This window comes from Cricetulus griseus, chromosome 4 (genome assembly GCF_003668045.3).
Source record: "Cricetulus griseus strain 17A/GY chromosome 4, alternate assembly CriGri-PICRH-1.0, whole genome shotgun sequence".
NCBI lineage: Eukaryota > Metazoa > Chordata > Mammalia > Rodentia > Cricetidae > Cricetulus > Cricetulus griseus.
Genome location: NC_048597.1, coordinates 201198473 through 201215553, shown reverse-complemented (window position 1 = coordinate 201215553; position 17081 = coordinate 201198473). Strand labels below are relative to the sequence as shown.

The following is a 17081-nucleotide window of genomic DNA, read 5'->3' as shown; positions in this document are numbered from 1 at the left end:
TGACAACTTGTCATCCCAATAGGTGACAGTTAAAGCCAGCATTAAACTTATTTAATCAAACAAAAACTGATTTTTGCAAAAGTATGAACATCTGCAAGACAATGTGAGATACCATTCATAAAATTACTGAACATCAGATACTGCACACCAGATGCAAATCAATTAAGACATTTCTTTTGTTTTCATTTGTGGGTATGAGGTTGAGACGGGGAATGATTTTGCAGCCTAGTATGCTCTTGAACTCAGATGGTAGTTTGAATGAGTATCTCTCACAGGCTCATGTATTTGAACATTTGGTTCCCATTTGATGCCCTGTTTGGAGATGTTCAGGAGTTGGAACCTGGCTGGAGGGCTTTGGAAGCATATGGGCAAGCAGGCTATAGGAATCAGGAGTGGTACTCAGCATCATGTTAGCTCTGAATCAATTGTATTTACTGTGCTTTCTTCACTCTGCACTGAAGCATGGATTCAGGTCTGACTCTCTTGTTTTTGTTTGTTTGTTTTCAATTCCAGAGCTGTCAATTTTTCATTTTGAAGTTTCAGATCTTTTAACTGGCAGAAACTTCATAGCAGTTAGCTAAAACCCTGGTTGATAAGGCTGCTTTTGCTAATTTAGAGTCTATTTGTATGGCTATTTAAATCTCTGGAATGAGTCTGCTCAGTGCTTTGTTAATTGCCTTACAGAATATAACTGTGCCTCTGCTACTTCAAGAAATAGAAGCTATCTATCTTCCCCCGGATCTTTCCACGTATTATTTACTTAATCTCCAACTTTTCCGATATAAATAAAACATTTTTACTGCAATAAGAAAATTAACGGAGTCTGGAATGTATGAGATTCTCTCTCAAAAATGTGAAAAATGCACTATAAAATAATGCTTATACTTTAATTTGTTAAGACTACATGAGAAAATTTTAAAAAGAAATAAAATTAAGAAAGTGAAAAAGAACTACTTTTGAAAAGATAGTTTAGCAATTCAAGCCTTTTGATTAGTAACCACCCTTAGTAGCAGAGACACTTCAAAGTGTTCTCTAAACATTGAATCCCCATCAGTGATGCTGCAAGCCTTAGCTCTCATCTTTCATGCTCACCATTGCAGTAACTTCAAAAGGATGAAAAGAGAATGGTAATCTCCCAAAGTAACCTTGTACTCATGCTAGTAATTGCGTATTTAGCTATCGTGCATTCACAACCAGGTAATTGTCTCATTACACTGTGTTTTAATAAATATAATAATTAACATTTAGTTATAAAAATTCAAATGCTCAGACCATTTAGAAATTAAATTCAGAGCCCATGGGATATCTAGGAGAAAATGAAAACGAATTAGATAGTGTCAAACATAGACATCTTCAAAGGAAGGAGATCATTTAAACTTGCCTTTTACTTACTGAATTGCGTTCTGCATATTTTATTGTTTTCGTCACCGTGCTTGTTATAATCCAGCAAGTGAATGTTCAAAGAACATAAAATCCTACAAATAAATAGAGTGAATATGAACGAATTGATAAAAGAGGCAACAATTAGGATCAAGAGCTTGACATGCCAGCTTTGATTATGTGAAGCAATGATGTTCCTAGCTGTGTCTCGGTAATGCATAATTTATTGGAAGAATAAAAACTATAATGTTTTAAGGTTCATGATTCTCACATGTTGAATGAATTTTCATTATGTAAGGAATTTAAACCCTTATCTAAACAATCCCAACATCATCAATCAAAATTTTGGACTTGACCAAGATTGTAAAATTCAGTTGTAAACATGATTAGGCAGAGGAAGAAATGATAACAGGAATCACCTTTCAAGTGTTTGTAATCTACCTTAGAGATACATTTGAGAAGCTGTCTCAAAACATATATTGGCAAAATTGCAAAGGCATCATAAGGTTATGATTTAACAAGTGGATGAGAGTTCTTTCTATTGTCAGTTAAGTAAGTATGTATCTCTCTTAGTTTCTGGAGTATTACCCATTTAACTGGGAAACTATCTACTTCAGTCTTCATTTGAGTTTATTGAACACAGAGGACTCATTAGACATCAGATTCAAGCACTGGCCCTGGCTCACCCAGGGAAAGCTGAGAGTCTACAAGCTTTCATGGCATGAAGAGATTGTATGATGTACTACATATGGAGTGGGATCTAAACAATCTGCCTATATCACATTAATCTCTCAAAGAAAGTGAGCCAATGACAGGAAACACACTTGCCAAAGCAAAAATATTCAGGCTTTGGAAAATGAACAACAAGAAAAATCAGTAAGGTTTAAGATCTAGAAAACATCTACTGTTTACCAGGACTGCTTTGTCACCAGCCTGTCTGCAAAGTAGGTTAATAGAGAATATCGAAGAACCACTGTTTTTAATATGAAATTAAGTGAACAGTTTTATCAGAAAGAGCTAATGAACAGTCAAGAGGAAGGGTATGTGAAGGTGTGTTTGTGTAAGGATGTGTTTTTCTATGTGTGTATATGTACAAGAGTATGTCTCTGTGTGTACTTGTGTGTGTGTGTGTGTGTGTGTGTGTGTGTGTGTGTGTGTGTGTGTGTGTGTTGAATGGTTAATGATGAAGTGTGGAATGACCAAAATCAGGAAGGGTAAACAGGAAGTGATGAAGTTCTATGAATGAATACTTTGGTGACAGGGAAAATTAATTGGAATAACTTTGATTTGTAGATAAATATAGGGACCAATTATTAACGATTAGTTAAGCCGATTTCTCAAAAGATTTTGAAGAAATAATTCTGATATACACCCCTCTCCATTTTCCTATTTTATACTTAATTCCCTGTGCCCATCAAAGGTAAAACTATGGAATTATTTTGAGTTATTGTGTTTTATAAGTGTCTTTAGCAGAGACACAATAAATGGGTTGAGTTTATTCAACAGCAGCATAGATGATGTCATCATTAAATCTGAGATTTTAAATTCTGAGTAACAATAAAAGGAAAAGGAAAAATGGCTTATTTGAAAAAAAAGAAACCCATAGTTTTCTGTGAGTTTAAAATGATTATAATGAGGGAGACCCAAGAAAGGAGCTAGTCAAGCATTTTGGCAAAGGTGTTACTTGTCTCCTGTGATGCTAGCCTGAGTGAAATATAAACCTCTAAATTCTCATTTTCAAAGGATGATGATCCTAACTTAAACTACCTTTTTTGTGTAAAGCCCATTTCATAGGTCAAGACTGTGTGGAGGAGGAAGACCCTATAGAGTCTGGCATGTAAGGATAGAAGTCATCCATGCAGCTTAGACCAAACTTACAAAGAGAAAGCAAGCACCAATCATTGCTGCTTTGAGTGTCACATCGAGGTCTGCAGGAACATGTATCCCAAAGTTGTCCGCATTGGTGAATACATCATTGACAAATCCGGACCAGTACTTGGAAATCTTCCCAATTATAAACTTTTCATCAACAGTTTTCACCTTGGAAAAGAAAACTAAGAGGTATGAGATTTGCAGATAAAAATAGAGTAGCTGACATTTCTCAGTGTGTTGCCTTCCCGATGAATTTGAGCCACTGTATTATTCGCCACCCCCAAAAGGCAGCTCTATGTTGTTTGTGCCTGTGTACCAGCACAGGTGTGGATATTTACCTCCACAGTGCTCCAGAATTTCAGACTGCCAGTTTATAGACCATTATAATTTGTCTTCCTTTTCATTTTCTATGCAGATGGAGTAAATAATTAAGTCGAGACAACCACAAGATGGCAGCAGGTACATCTCTTCGTTATGTAGCTAAGTATGAAGGTACACATGTTCAGATTTTAATCCTGATTTTGCCATCATAAAATATGTTTATGGACAATATATATACTGTGTGTGCATGTGTATGTGTATTAAAATAGTATTAAAATACTATTTGGCTGAATTAAATTATTTTCTAGGTGTAATTCATAAACATTAAAAATTTACCAACTATGTAATTATTAAAGCTTTTAAACATACATAATACATTGTCAAAATACACTCTTATGTTACACTCAGCCATTTGTAAACAGATTCCCTTCTAACCAATCTTAAGTAAAAGACATCACTTTGAGCTGGTGATGACTTAAACAGGAGAATGAGATGAGTCTGACGTTGAAGTCTACCACACCCACTGCTACATCTGACTCTAGCAACTATTTATTTCTTTATCCTGTTTGCCAGCTGGAACTGACACATTTAATATGGAGCTTCTCTTTCCCTGTGATGATAAAAAATAGAAAATAGGGAAGGTTTCTTAGGCTATAGCTATAGCATGGAAACTAAGCCCTGCTGTTTAAATTCTCCTCAATCATACTATTAAGAAGCCATGTAGCCAGGCAGTGGTGGTACATCCATTTAATCCTAGCACTTAGGAGGCAGAGCTATGTGGATCTCTGTGAGTTCTAGACCAGCCTGGTCTACAGAGCTAGTTCTGTGACATCCAGGGCTATACCAAGAAACCCTGTATTAAACACAAAAAACAAAACAAAACAACAACAACAACAAAACAAACAAAAAGGCATGTCACACCCTTCACAATTCTGGGCCTAGGACAAATCACATAACAAAGTCTGTGTTCTCGGTGTGTGTAGGCCCCTGAATAAGTCTGGAAGACAGACCTAGGTAGGATACAAATAAACAATGAAAAGAAGATGCTTTAAAAGCTAATGGTTTTCTCGAACCCTGCCTATAATGTGTATTCACAATAATCTGTTAAGAGACCGTATGTTATGTTGTTGTGGGTTAAATTAGCAATGTCCCATTTTGATATTTCATTCCAGAAATCTGAGAACACATTATTGTACAATGTTACAAATATAGATTTATATAGTGTCATTCTAGTGGAGTGTGCTTCTGAAATGAGACCTGATAGGGTTAAATGTCCATCAAGCAGATCAACAGGACAGGGCAGAGATAAATTTGGTGGTCAAAATACTCTACTTACTCTGACTATGAATCAATCTCACCAAATATAGGGTTAACATGTTTAACAATCACGACATATTAGTTATCTAAAATCATAATACTGTCTGTCTATCTATCTATCTATCTATCTATCTATCTATCTATCTATCTATCTATAATCTTGATGTCTAAAGCTTCAGATGTTAAAGTTAAAAATAACAAGACATTTACTATTTTAGATAAGGAAGCACAGTAGTTTATCTACTGTATTTTGCAAATATGTCAACAATTTTAATTTTACAATTCACATTTTCATATGTTAAAGTTTCTTTGAATAATGTGTAGTGGTCTATGACAAATAAAATGGCTAAGGACAGTAGTACATCGTCATTGCATTATTTTTACTAAAAGCTCATGGGCTTAGACTCTCTGGAGTAATGGTTGTTATTATTAATATGGAAACATGATTTATTAGAGTAGTACACTAATATGCAATTCTTGAAATATTTTTAAGGGATAAATTTTAAGGGATAAATCATGATTTGGATTTTTTAATTGAAGATTTTTTAAATGTATATTGGATTTTGCCTGCATGTATGTCTGGGTGAGAATGCCAGACCCCCTGGAACTAAAGTTACAGACAGTTATAGGTGCTGGGAATTGAACCCTAGACCTTTGGAAGAACAGCCAGTGCTCTCAGCCACTGAGCAATCTCTTCAGCTCCAGGATTTGGATATTTTATAAATTGAATTTCATTGCAAGAAATCTGGACCTAAGCAAAACTTTCCTTGTCATTCATACCTCAAAGTCCACATCGCCAAAACAGCCACATGTTGCACAGGGACCAACAATTTTCAAAATATCTTCTTTGTTTGCATTTTGGATTGTGAATTTGGGTTGAAAGGGGTCCCACTTTTGTGCGACATAACCAACTATAGTACCAGGAGGAGCTTGGATTTCTAGCTGTAAGAGAAAATAGTAACAAAATGAGATTTTTAAAAAGCTTATTGTGCATTAACCACATAAGAATGTCAGCTTACATCTACTCAATATTTATTATGAAATCATTGATGTATTATAAGAGTCATTATAAATATATTTTAGGATGAAAATTGTTGTTTTGACATTTTGTATTTTATTATGAAAAGATAAGAATTCATTACTCTGATATCTTTGGCACTGCCCTCTAAATGCTTTGGTGTCCTTGCACAGTTGTCATTCCATCTCACCTGTGACAGTGAGTTAATTATAACTTTTAAGCATGGACAAAGTCAGTAACTACTTTTCAGTTGTAGCCACAACACAGATCTATTTTAACCTCTTTTACCCATTGTTGAATGTTCACATTCATCATTTCAGATATTATTTTAGCATTTGAATGTAAACCAAACAAAATCCTTTTGTAAGAGACTTGGAGATGGGGCAAATAGAAAATGCTTCTTTTGAAGTAATTCAGTTCTCTACCTATTTATATCATTTTTACCCCATGATAAGTTTATCATCTTGTGTATACATATTTCTACAGTGGTCTTGGATAGACTATATATGTGTGTGTGCATTTTGACTATATATACTATATTATATATAGTATATTTTGAATATATATATGTATATCTATTTAGGATACAAAGCGGTGTTTTCTTTTGACATTTTGTATTTTGTCTTGGAAATGCTAAGGATTCCATTGTACTGATATGCTTAGCATTTCCCCAGATTTTATATATTCACATATATGTATTCATATACTCATATATATGTGACATACACATATAGTCATATATAGCATATGTCATATATATGACATATTATATGTCATAGTCATACATATGCATATATATGGACAAAATACACAAATTCACTCTTTCCCACATATGCTTTAACTCCCTGTGAATCAATCTTTTCAAACATATGTGTGTCTATATGTATGTGTATATAATGTCTTTAATCTCAGAACACATACACACATGCATATATATATATATGTATATATATATAATCTGCAAAATAGAGAATGAAACAATATTCTAGTTCACAGAAAGTTATTGTTAGTTCTATTAAAATGACATTCAATTATTTTTTAAAATAAAATAATTGAGAACGTCACTCTATTGCATACAATGGGTTTATTGAATGTGCAAATAGTGTTATTCTGAGAAGTATAATACCAAGGGAAGGTAACATCTTAGAAGAGGTTATGTGTCATGGCACTTCCTGGGCATTGCTACTGTCAGAGAAGAAGACAGCATTTGTGTAGTGGGAACCTGTAGATGTCACAATTACTTGGTTAATGTGATAGTTCAGGAAGCTATGTCTCATTTATAGGATGCATGCACTCCCTTTACTGTTTAATCTAATGCAAGCTGCCATAGTTATGGGTTACAAATGGAAGAAGTGCTTCACCAAATTTTCATGTTTTCCTTATCATAAAAGGGAAGATATAAATTCAAACAACTGATAGGTTGACTGTCTCATAGCTCCAGATGAATGTCACTTGAAGGAATGATCTTAAAAAGGAAAGATGCTCAGAGGCAGTGACCAACCTCTTGTAGGTAGCAAGGGCACCAGCAGCTGTTACACCTTAGGGGCCTGTTCACTGTAATCACCTCTCGACCCGAGTTGTCTGTGATCCTCAGGGTGCAGGCTCTCAGTGTGGAACACACATTACGATTAAAACAGATGCTTTCCTCCACCGCAAAGTAAATTCTTTGTCCCAAGCTGTTTTTGATCTCATATTTGTTGGAGGTCTCAGTGCCGAGAATCACTATTGGAAAACACATATTATGAAGACATGCTGTGATTGTGATCACCACGTGTCAAAAAGTAAAGGAGTATTATGAGAACATAGAGTTGTTGCAGAATTACTGGGCTTATAGTCTCATCTTCACACAGGTCTCTGTCAATGCTCTGAACTTCGAAGACTTAGCCTCAGATGTCAAAGCAAGATCCAAGAACAAAACTAACAACTTAACTAATTTTTATTCTAGAACTACGAACAAATATGTTGTGACAACTTTCAACCAAAGAACAGATTGTATAAGGGAGTATATATTATTCATTCTTCTGCAAGTTATTTGGACAATTTACAGTGGTATTTTTTGCTGTATCTAAAATTATTTTTAGCTTCCACAGTAGTGGTACTGGCCAGATTCTTCAATTCTGACATATTCTGAAGTAATATAGAATCTTATAGAGAACACTCAAGCAATTTGAAATTATTAATCATACTCACATAGCTGATAAATTGTGTGCCTATTTTATTGAGTCAATTGCGAAGCAATAAAGTGATAGCATTTGTGTTGATTAAATTTTAATATGTTCTCAACTGTGATTTCCCTTTCTCAGAATGTTAAGAAATTTCAATGATTAATATCCATGGGATATTAATTACTGCTTGTCACTTTAAGATTAATTTTATTAGATTTGGATGTCACTCTTATGAAAGACACTTATACTAAAAGTTGTGCTTAAATTAATACATTTAATTTTGGTTTAAAAAATAGGTCAAGCAATCATCTGATCTCCCTAGCCATTGTTTATAACATTTTAGTTGTAAAGACACTTGTGGACAGTAAAGTCTTTTCAGAGGTTTTAATAAATGCATAATCTAATGTACTTACTCCCAAGAAGTTCCACTTGCTGATGGATGATTATCAGGTCCAACTGCAAAGGACAATACAAAGGGAATGAAAGCCATTCCGTCACAGCCCTTACTATGCAGCATGAAGTCTTTCATTGTCATTAAAAAAGTTTCTAACACTCACAATTTATAAGTAAAGAATTAGCCACAGGAATCTGAGAAGAAAATTATTTAATTGTTATTCTAAATATATGAATCAATGTACTATGTTTCAACTAAAGAACACAATTTGTAAGGAAGAATTTATTATTCAAATAATAACTATGTAATTACTCTATAAGGTGATGTCTCACTGACAGGATGCATGACCTGTCTTCACCAAATGTTATTGTTCAGCTAATAGTTTATAGAACTCTTAAAATCCCAAGTCAGAATTGCCAAGAGCTAGAAAAGCAACAGTGTTTGCGCTAACCCTGATAATGAGAAAAAGAAGTGATACATCAAACAGTATTATTTTTAGGATATTTCAAAATGACCTCTAAATAATAAAGTAGAAGATATTTTAAAATGTCTGGTGAGGAAATGAAGACACAGGATGAGTATTGGATATACAGCTTCTTCCAGTGCACATGTATCCACTGTTCAACCTGGAAGATGACTGCTCCATCCCACAGTAGATGGGAACAAATATAGAAGAGACCCATGGCCAGATATTACGCAGAGAGTGAGAGATCTCCCAGCACTCAAGCCTAAATGGATGTCTTCATCAAATCCCTCTCCTCAGGGCTCAGGAAAACCTACTGAAGAGGAGGCAGAGCTAGTCTAAGAGTAAGAGGGAGTGGATTACACCAAGAAAACAAGGCCCTGTAAATCAACATGCTCAAAACCCTATGAACTCACAGAGACTGAGGCACCATACCCAGGGCCTGCATGGGTCTGCACCAGATGGTGCCCTAGAATGGAAAGGAGAGCTAGACACATGCCTCCCATTCCTAACCCAGAAGCCAACTGATAATTACTTGCAAATGAAAATCTAATTTCCTTCAAGGGAATCTCACTGGGGAAACAAAGTACTCTTAATGTTAGGATGCATGCCTGGCAGAAGATGGCCAAAGAAAATGAACTCATTGACATCTTTGGAGGTTCCTTGACGCACAATGTCAAGGCTTTTCATTTAAAAATATATTTTTTAAATTTTTATTATATATACATATATATATATATATATATATATGTGTGTGTGTGTGTGTGTGTGTGTGTGTGTGTGTGTGTGTGTGTGTGTGTGTGTGTGTGTTCATTTTCATTCTCTCTTTTTAACCCTACAATCCCATATGGTTTCCTGTTTAGTGTTTTCAGGGGATTCCTGAGTGTGTGAATGAGTGGGTCTGTGTTTCTTGTGCCTTTTCTGGGCTCTTTTCCTTTTGTTTGTTTTGTCCAATTCCTATTGTTAATTTTTGTTTCATCTTATCTATTCCTTAGAAGCCTGTTCGTTTTCTAGTGACAGACAGAAAGAGGGTGGATCTGGAAGGGAGGGGAAGTTGGGTAAGACATTGATGAGTAGACGATGGGGAAAATGTAATCAGGACATATGATGTGAAGAAAAGTTACATTTTCAATAAAGGGAAAGCACTCAACACAGACAAAGTCATTTAACAGGCGTTCTCTTACAGAATACATGAAATACTTTTGAAATCCCCACTCATCTTTTTATACGTACATAGCTTCAAGTAAACCCACATTCCATGAGTACAAAATGAGTAAGTTATTCCCTTTAGAAGTAAAAGTGTTAACAATTTATAGAATATTTTGTTTTCTGAAAAAATATTAGCAAAGGAATGTTTTTAGAAAATGTGCTACATTTAGAACGGAAGCTCCTGAGTTCTTATGTCTGTTTATTGAAGGTTGGAACACGCTTCACGTCAAGCATCTGGCCATGGTGTGTCATCATTCATGAGTGGAAGAGGAATATGTGATGACCATATGTGACCATCAAACCTCAGCCCTCTGGCGCTGGTATATCACTTTTATATTTGGCAAAACCTTGTCTGACAACACTCCCAAACAGCTTGCAGCAGTTAATCAACTCTAGTCAGCTATTACAGCTGATCCTTTTTGCAGATGGAAGATGGTAGGTTAGTTTTTCCAGCTCCTTTTGGTAGCTCCCTAAGCTCGCCAGTCTCTATAGAACATTTGTCTGCCAGTGGGTTTCTGGGGAAGGCATCTGCAATTATAAACATTTTCCCAGGAACATATGCTGCATGCAGCTTAAACCCTATCAGGCATAGCAGAAATCTCTTGTACCTTAAGGGAATTAATACAGAGATTTGATTTTGATAAAAGAGATAGACTTTATGTTTGAAGGAATGCCAAACAAGGGAGCCTGGCAGCAGATGTGCTGACATCTCAATATTAGTGTTGGAGTCTTTCTAATATTGTGTAGGATAATGTGCTAAAACAAAAATAATACATCCATATACAAACAGCAATTTTCATTTACTTGTCACATGACAAAGTTTTACAAGGCTTGAAGTGCTGTCCATCCTGCCATAACTATAACAGCAACAGTACCTAATTAGTAGTGTGATATGATCATTCCGGGAGGTTGGCCTGGGGTAAGATGGTAATATGGCTGTGCTAACTCTTTTTCCCTTGGACTTTCACATTGCTTTTTGAGAGATCTGTTGAAAAGTTTCAACTCCTTACAAAACTCTCCAGGACTGCCTTCTCCCTTAAAGATGCGTGTTTTCCTGACTCCCATGTCATGCTTTACACTTTTAAATCAACATTTTTGTTTGATCATTAACTAATACAATGTTTGAGTGACAGGGGCAATGCTTTATGCTTCCTTCTTATGTGCCTTGAATATGTTAGTGCTCAATTAATGTTTAATTAATAGCTGTAGGTGGCCTAGTCTGGTAATTCCTTGAGAATATCTCCACACCTTGAGCAATGAACAAACAGAAGGTAGATAAACGTGCTAAATGGCAAAGTCAAAACTATTTAGTCTTGTCACTCTGTCAAGTAAATAAGAGTAGGTGGCAATGGTATGGAATAAAGTTCTACCTAAATACCAAAAATAAATGAAGTCAGTACTTTATAACTTTATGATTTATAATACATTCTGTACTCTGTTAAATTATTGGTTGAAAAACAAGAAGCTGAATTTGAATTGCTTTTAAAGGGAACACAAGAGTAGAAATGGAAAGGCATGCAAACCTGGCTTAAATATTCTAGACCAGGGGGGAGACTGACTGTTGGCAGGAAACTACTTGGCTGAGGTTCATCAGGTTGCTGTCTTGCTTGTTTCCTGGGATGGGAAGAAGCTGTTCGAGAGGGTTGATCTGGGTTTGTGGCTCCAGGAAGAAATCCAGGCAGACTTCCAGGCTTTTGATTCTGTGAATCTGTAAGAGAATGATTATCTTTATGTGTCTTAAAATTTAAGTTGCTTTTCCTTCCTTCCTTCTTTTCTTCAATCCTTCCTTCCTTCTTTTCTTTTTCTTTTTGATTTAGATAGAAGTTTGTTCCTTGATAGATTTCTGTCTCATTTTAGTGCATTTCCTTTGTTTTTACTGCTCGATACCACACTGCTTGACTTCTCAGCCAGAAAAAAGGAAGGTAGAAGAATGCTGGTAGTTGTGAGACAAAGTTGAATAACTTGGTTTAAATAGTTGGCATGGATATACACTGCATATATAAATATGTTTGTGTATAACTGCAAGGTAACACCTGTTCAAAAAGATGGAGAATCATAGACTATGAAAGCAAAATAACTGGGAATAGACCCTAGATAGCCTGTACTCATAAAAAAAATAGCCTTAGTCTTGAATTTTTCCTTGGAATTTAAGCCATAGTTTCCTTTTCTTTGAGTGTTATGGGTCTACCTTGAACTTTATGAAGTTACTCCATCTGATTTATTAGTCATAATATTATTGCCCACTTTAATTTTTAAAAAAAATCTCCTATTTCAGCCTTCATCAGAACCACCTGTAGTGGGGACCTGTCAAAATAGGTGTTGGGCCTCTCTCCAGTTATTGATTCAGAAATTGGGGTGGTAGGCTTGCAATGTTTCATTTTGATAAGATCTCAGATAATGCCAATTGTCCTAATGATAGGAGGACATCCTCTGAAAACTCACTGTTAAACTGAGTAAGCTAAAAGAGGCTCATACTTTATCTGTGCCTTAGCATAATTACAGAGTTATATAAGGTCACTTTGCTAGTTTAGAGATATCAACTGATATCAACATTAATGTCGAGTAAATATGCTTCCATTTCAGTCACAGTCATCCCACATTGAACTCTAGGTTTCTTATTTATTATGCATTAGTTCTGTGTAATATTAATGCATAAGCCCTAGGCAGGAAAATCTTTATCCAAAATTTTAAATAATAGCTTTCTATTAGTTTCCCTATTTCATTCTCATAAATATCATTGCATTATTTCCCTCATAGGATGCTAAGTTTTTTTCTATAGACTACTGATGGTCATGCTTCTCACCCTCATAGAATGTCAAGGCTCCTTTTTAAAAAAATGTGAATAAATTTAAGCGGTTTATCAATGATGCATGGCTTTAACTTAGCTGTTGGTTCACAAGAAAGTGAATGTCCAAGTTTTATTTTTTTAAACTATAATAGGGTTCATCATGTAAAGCAAGCACATTTAAGCATCACATTGCTTAACAACATTAACATTATTTGAGAATGTATCAATCATTAGGTGATTTCACTGATGTGTGAAGATCATGGAGTTTATTTAAGAGTTAAACGGACTCTAGCATTATTAGGCAACAGAATATTATGACCCATGGTCTTTGTGGTCCATCATACACTGAGATGTTGTTAAGTAACATGAATGGGTAAAAGGAATTGGTTCTGGATTGATACAAAGAAGAAATTTATAACTGCTGTGTAAGTTTTGAGCAATTGCTTTCATTGAACATATAGTAAGATTTGGGGTGCTATATAAATACTTAATATAAATTATAATGGTCTAATTTCTGTAAGAATACCCAGATTTATGAAAAATTTTGTGTGTTTGAGGTACTTTTCTGTATCTTGCAATCACAAATACAGTTTAAAAATGTACTGGCATTCTTTCTAAGACAATAAACTCCCATCATTAAGAAACACAAGCATAGTCTGAACAGGGATGAAAGAACACGGATGAATGGCCCTTTGGACAAAGGAATAAATTGATTCTAGTAATGACAAGCTTGTTAAGCTTGTGCATACAGGAAGTGTTAATGAGGGGCAATTGCCAGATGACTCATTTATTTATTTACCCCTCAGGTTGTGGGAACTGGCTGGATTTATATTAATATTGATGTCAGTTGCTAAGTTTGAATTTATCTGTGGCATATGAGATCTGTACAGGACTTGCTTTAAGAGTAAATAAATGAAGAAACTTGTTCTTTGACCCCTTTGTAATAGAGCTTGTAAGTGATAAGGCTGCAGTAGTTGGCTTCCCACAAGTTCCTCCAGAACCGTTCTGACCACAGGAATAGACACAATGGAAGGAGATAACCACTCTTGTTCTTAGGAGAAGACACTGAAAGGGAATTCCAAGGGGGAGCCTCAATACCAGGAAGACTATCTAAAACTGTCTTAAAATCTGAGGGGAGCTACGGGTCATAAGAGCAACAGCTGGAAAACAGTGAATGCAACCAACACCTCTTCCAACATTAGTGCTAATAACAACTATCATCATTATTTTGCAGAAGACAAAACCAAACAAGTGGCAAAATCATGATCAAGAAAATATAGGTCACAAACAGAATGTATGATAGTAGTTTATGTGGGTATGGAGTTGTGTGATTATTGGCCAGAAAGGGAACATTGTCAGCTGCTGAAAGCATTACCTATCTTGCTCTTGGTAGTGGTCATATGAGTGTATCTGTTTTAAAAAATCATGAGAACTATGTTTGGTGCAAAATTGTGCAAAACTCCATAATAAGAATATGGTTAATTAATAACAAAAGTTGCTTCAATATTGGTAAATTACCCCAAGTTTATCTTATAAACTATGCTGCTTTATCACACCACAGTAGGTTATTAAATGTCTGGAAAGGGGCTTCAGATCCCTGACCTGGGCTGCTAGGTTTCTGACCTAACAGCAGGTCCAGAGGATACCTTTCCATGCATTTATTTTTACCAAGTAAAGGGCTTCCAGATGATTTACATTTCTTTGGATCTACAGCATCCGGTTCAGGATGTCTTGGACTTGTCTATAAAATGCCCCATTATCTGGAGTCTCTGAGAAGATACTGCCCTACAATACAGTTTCATAGGCAAAAGACCAATATGAAGTTACAGCCGTATCTTAAAATATTTTTCAAAACTTACCCTCAAACATATTTTAGATAAAAATGAGATAAGGTGATTTCTCAAACATGATTTACTATTTAGATAATAAATACATTCCTGTCACTATGATTTTATAATAAATGTTTATTCAAGACATGGGCTAAATGTTTTTAGCTGGCCATTGGGATGTTTGTTTGGATCTTAAAGTTTGTCTCTAGGTTTAGTGTATCTTTAATTCACAAATCCAGTCGTTTTCATTACTGAACCTCATGTCTTTTTGGCAGATTAATCATAATATTGCTTTCCAGTCACATTTTCTTCAAAGACCCAGACCACCAGATGAATAAGAAACCCCTTTGAATTGCTATCTGGCTTTGAATTTCTATCTACTCTTTTAAAAATGTATAACTAAACCATAAATATTTTACACACTCTGCAACTCTTCCCCTTCCAGGCCACTCGGTTGCTGCTCTTAATTTATAAAATGAGAAGCAGTTGTACAGTGTCAGTGTCAGTCTTCAGGAAATGTTTGTCAAGGTTTGTGTTTATTTGTCTTCAAATAGAGACCATATTAAAATTCAATATTTTTCTCTTTCTGATATAATTTATAATCTGTTGATAAGCTTTCTCAAGGATTCTCAGGCCTACATTAAATAAGAACAAAAATACAAAGAATACTTGATTGGTTTAATGGATGTTAGAAATATGTTTATGAAGCAAACAAAAATGTATTCAGATTATTTGGAATGAATCATCTATTTAAATAATTTGCATTTGTAGAATTATCTGATTTGTAACTAGTTTTAAATGCTTCCCTAAATTTCACCAACCAAATTTCTTCATTCTGCAACATAGTGTAGAGTTTAATAGTGATTTGTTTTGATAATTGAATAAAAATGGATTATAATTTCATTTTTAGAAATATTTTACTGTGACTGTATATTATTCCCCCTGACAAAACCTTCTCTCTCATCTTTTGAATCTGTCTTAATTAAAACAGTTGTTTCAACAGTTTTAGGGTTCTGAGTGAAAGCCTACCCTTTTCTGCCAATGTTCCTAATAGATCTGCTTGTCTAAATTGGATACTTTGATCACTTTGATTGATTTTTATGCTGAATTTACTACCAAGTATTTATAAAATATTTTAAGTTTATAAGGCAAAATATTTCGCCCTACTGCATTAAATTGAGGCTGCACTGATGTTCTGTTCTTCATTGGGCTGTGAGCTACATGGTTTTGAACAACAAATGAGCAACTACAAATGTTTGAGTAGCATTTTTAGATGCCTATGTGGAATCTTTCTTACAGATTCACTTACACTTGGAATTTCATCCCATTGCTGTGTTTAAGTTAAATACCCCCACCCTCAATTTTACTTTACTGCTTTTCTTACAAATTTTCTAAGTTTACATTCACTGCAAACAAAAGCACATTTTGCATCTGAATGTTTTATATTCTTTTGGCTAAAATGAGTGTGTGTACTTTCAGTTAGCACAAAGTCATCCTTGGAGTAAAATAATTCAAATGCTAGTGTCCAAGAGCAATAAATAACAGCTTTTCAAGTACCAACCTCACTGGTTATAATATTTCAATAGCCATGCACTTGTCACTATAAAATATATGAGGGCACATTTAGTTGCTGGCTAGCTCTACCCTTACCTTTAGAGGCCATGGCAGTCTGAGTACCTCTTCAAAGGCAGCCAGGTGAAAAGGCTTTTCCTGTTTCAACACGGAGAGAGCAGAATGAATAAAGCTCCGGACACTCGCTGTTTGCCTCATGTCAGCTTACAGACAACAGAAACATGGTGCCTCGCTGGTTCTAGAGTGTTTGATTTTTATCTGGTCAGAGAATAGGGCGAGATGAAGTCATCACCCAAAGTAAAAGACCTCCTTGGAAAAAGTCATATAACTGGGTGGCTGAAAGAGCTACTTAGAAATAGCAAAGAGAAGGGAAATCACATTTATGTGCTGCCACTTAGGTGTGTGATACGTTCTGGCATCAGATGTGGTCTGTTAGTTCTCAGGGTCAGAGGCTGTGTAAGTCATCCTATCACTTGAAAGACTGTCATGGATGGAAACAGTTCTTTAGAAGTTCAAATGTCTGAGCCACCTTCTTCCTTATTTTGTCATGTGATTTCTGTCCAACCCACACCTCACAAACAAACAAACCAGAAGACGATGTTTTCTCTATCTCTTCTGCACATAAATAATTCTTTATTTTCAGGTGTAAATTAAATGTGATTCATTGCAGGAATTGGGAAACACAAAGTGTTACAGAGCTAAGCAAAGCCTCCAGATATTTCCCTCATCAAGCACTGAAAGTGGAATTTCAAC

General features: G+C 35.2%; 1 protein-coding gene across 2 annotated transcripts; it reads right to left on the bottom strand.

Moving 5' to 3' along the window:
• Positions 1–1436: 1436 nt before the first annotated feature.
• Positions 1437–16419, bottom strand: Plscr5 (phospholipid scramblase family member 5). 2 transcript variants are annotated; one of them, XM_035444649.1, is made up of 7 exons: positions 16407–16419; positions 11663–11847; positions 8487–8529; positions 7410–7630; positions 5671–5832; positions 3259–3420; positions 1437–1475 (listed from the first exon to the last, which is right to left on the bottom strand). In XM_035444649.1, the coding sequence occupies exons 1-7, from the start codon at positions 16417–16419 to the stop codon at positions 1437–1439; spliced, it is 825 nt and encodes a 274-aa protein (XP_035300540.1). The 2 variants fall into 2 exon arrangements, with proteins under 2 accessions (XP_035300540.1, XP_035300541.1); XM_035444650.1 differs by having other exon boundaries at positions 11699–11847.
• Between the last annotated feature and the right edge of the window lie 662 nt (positions 16420–17081).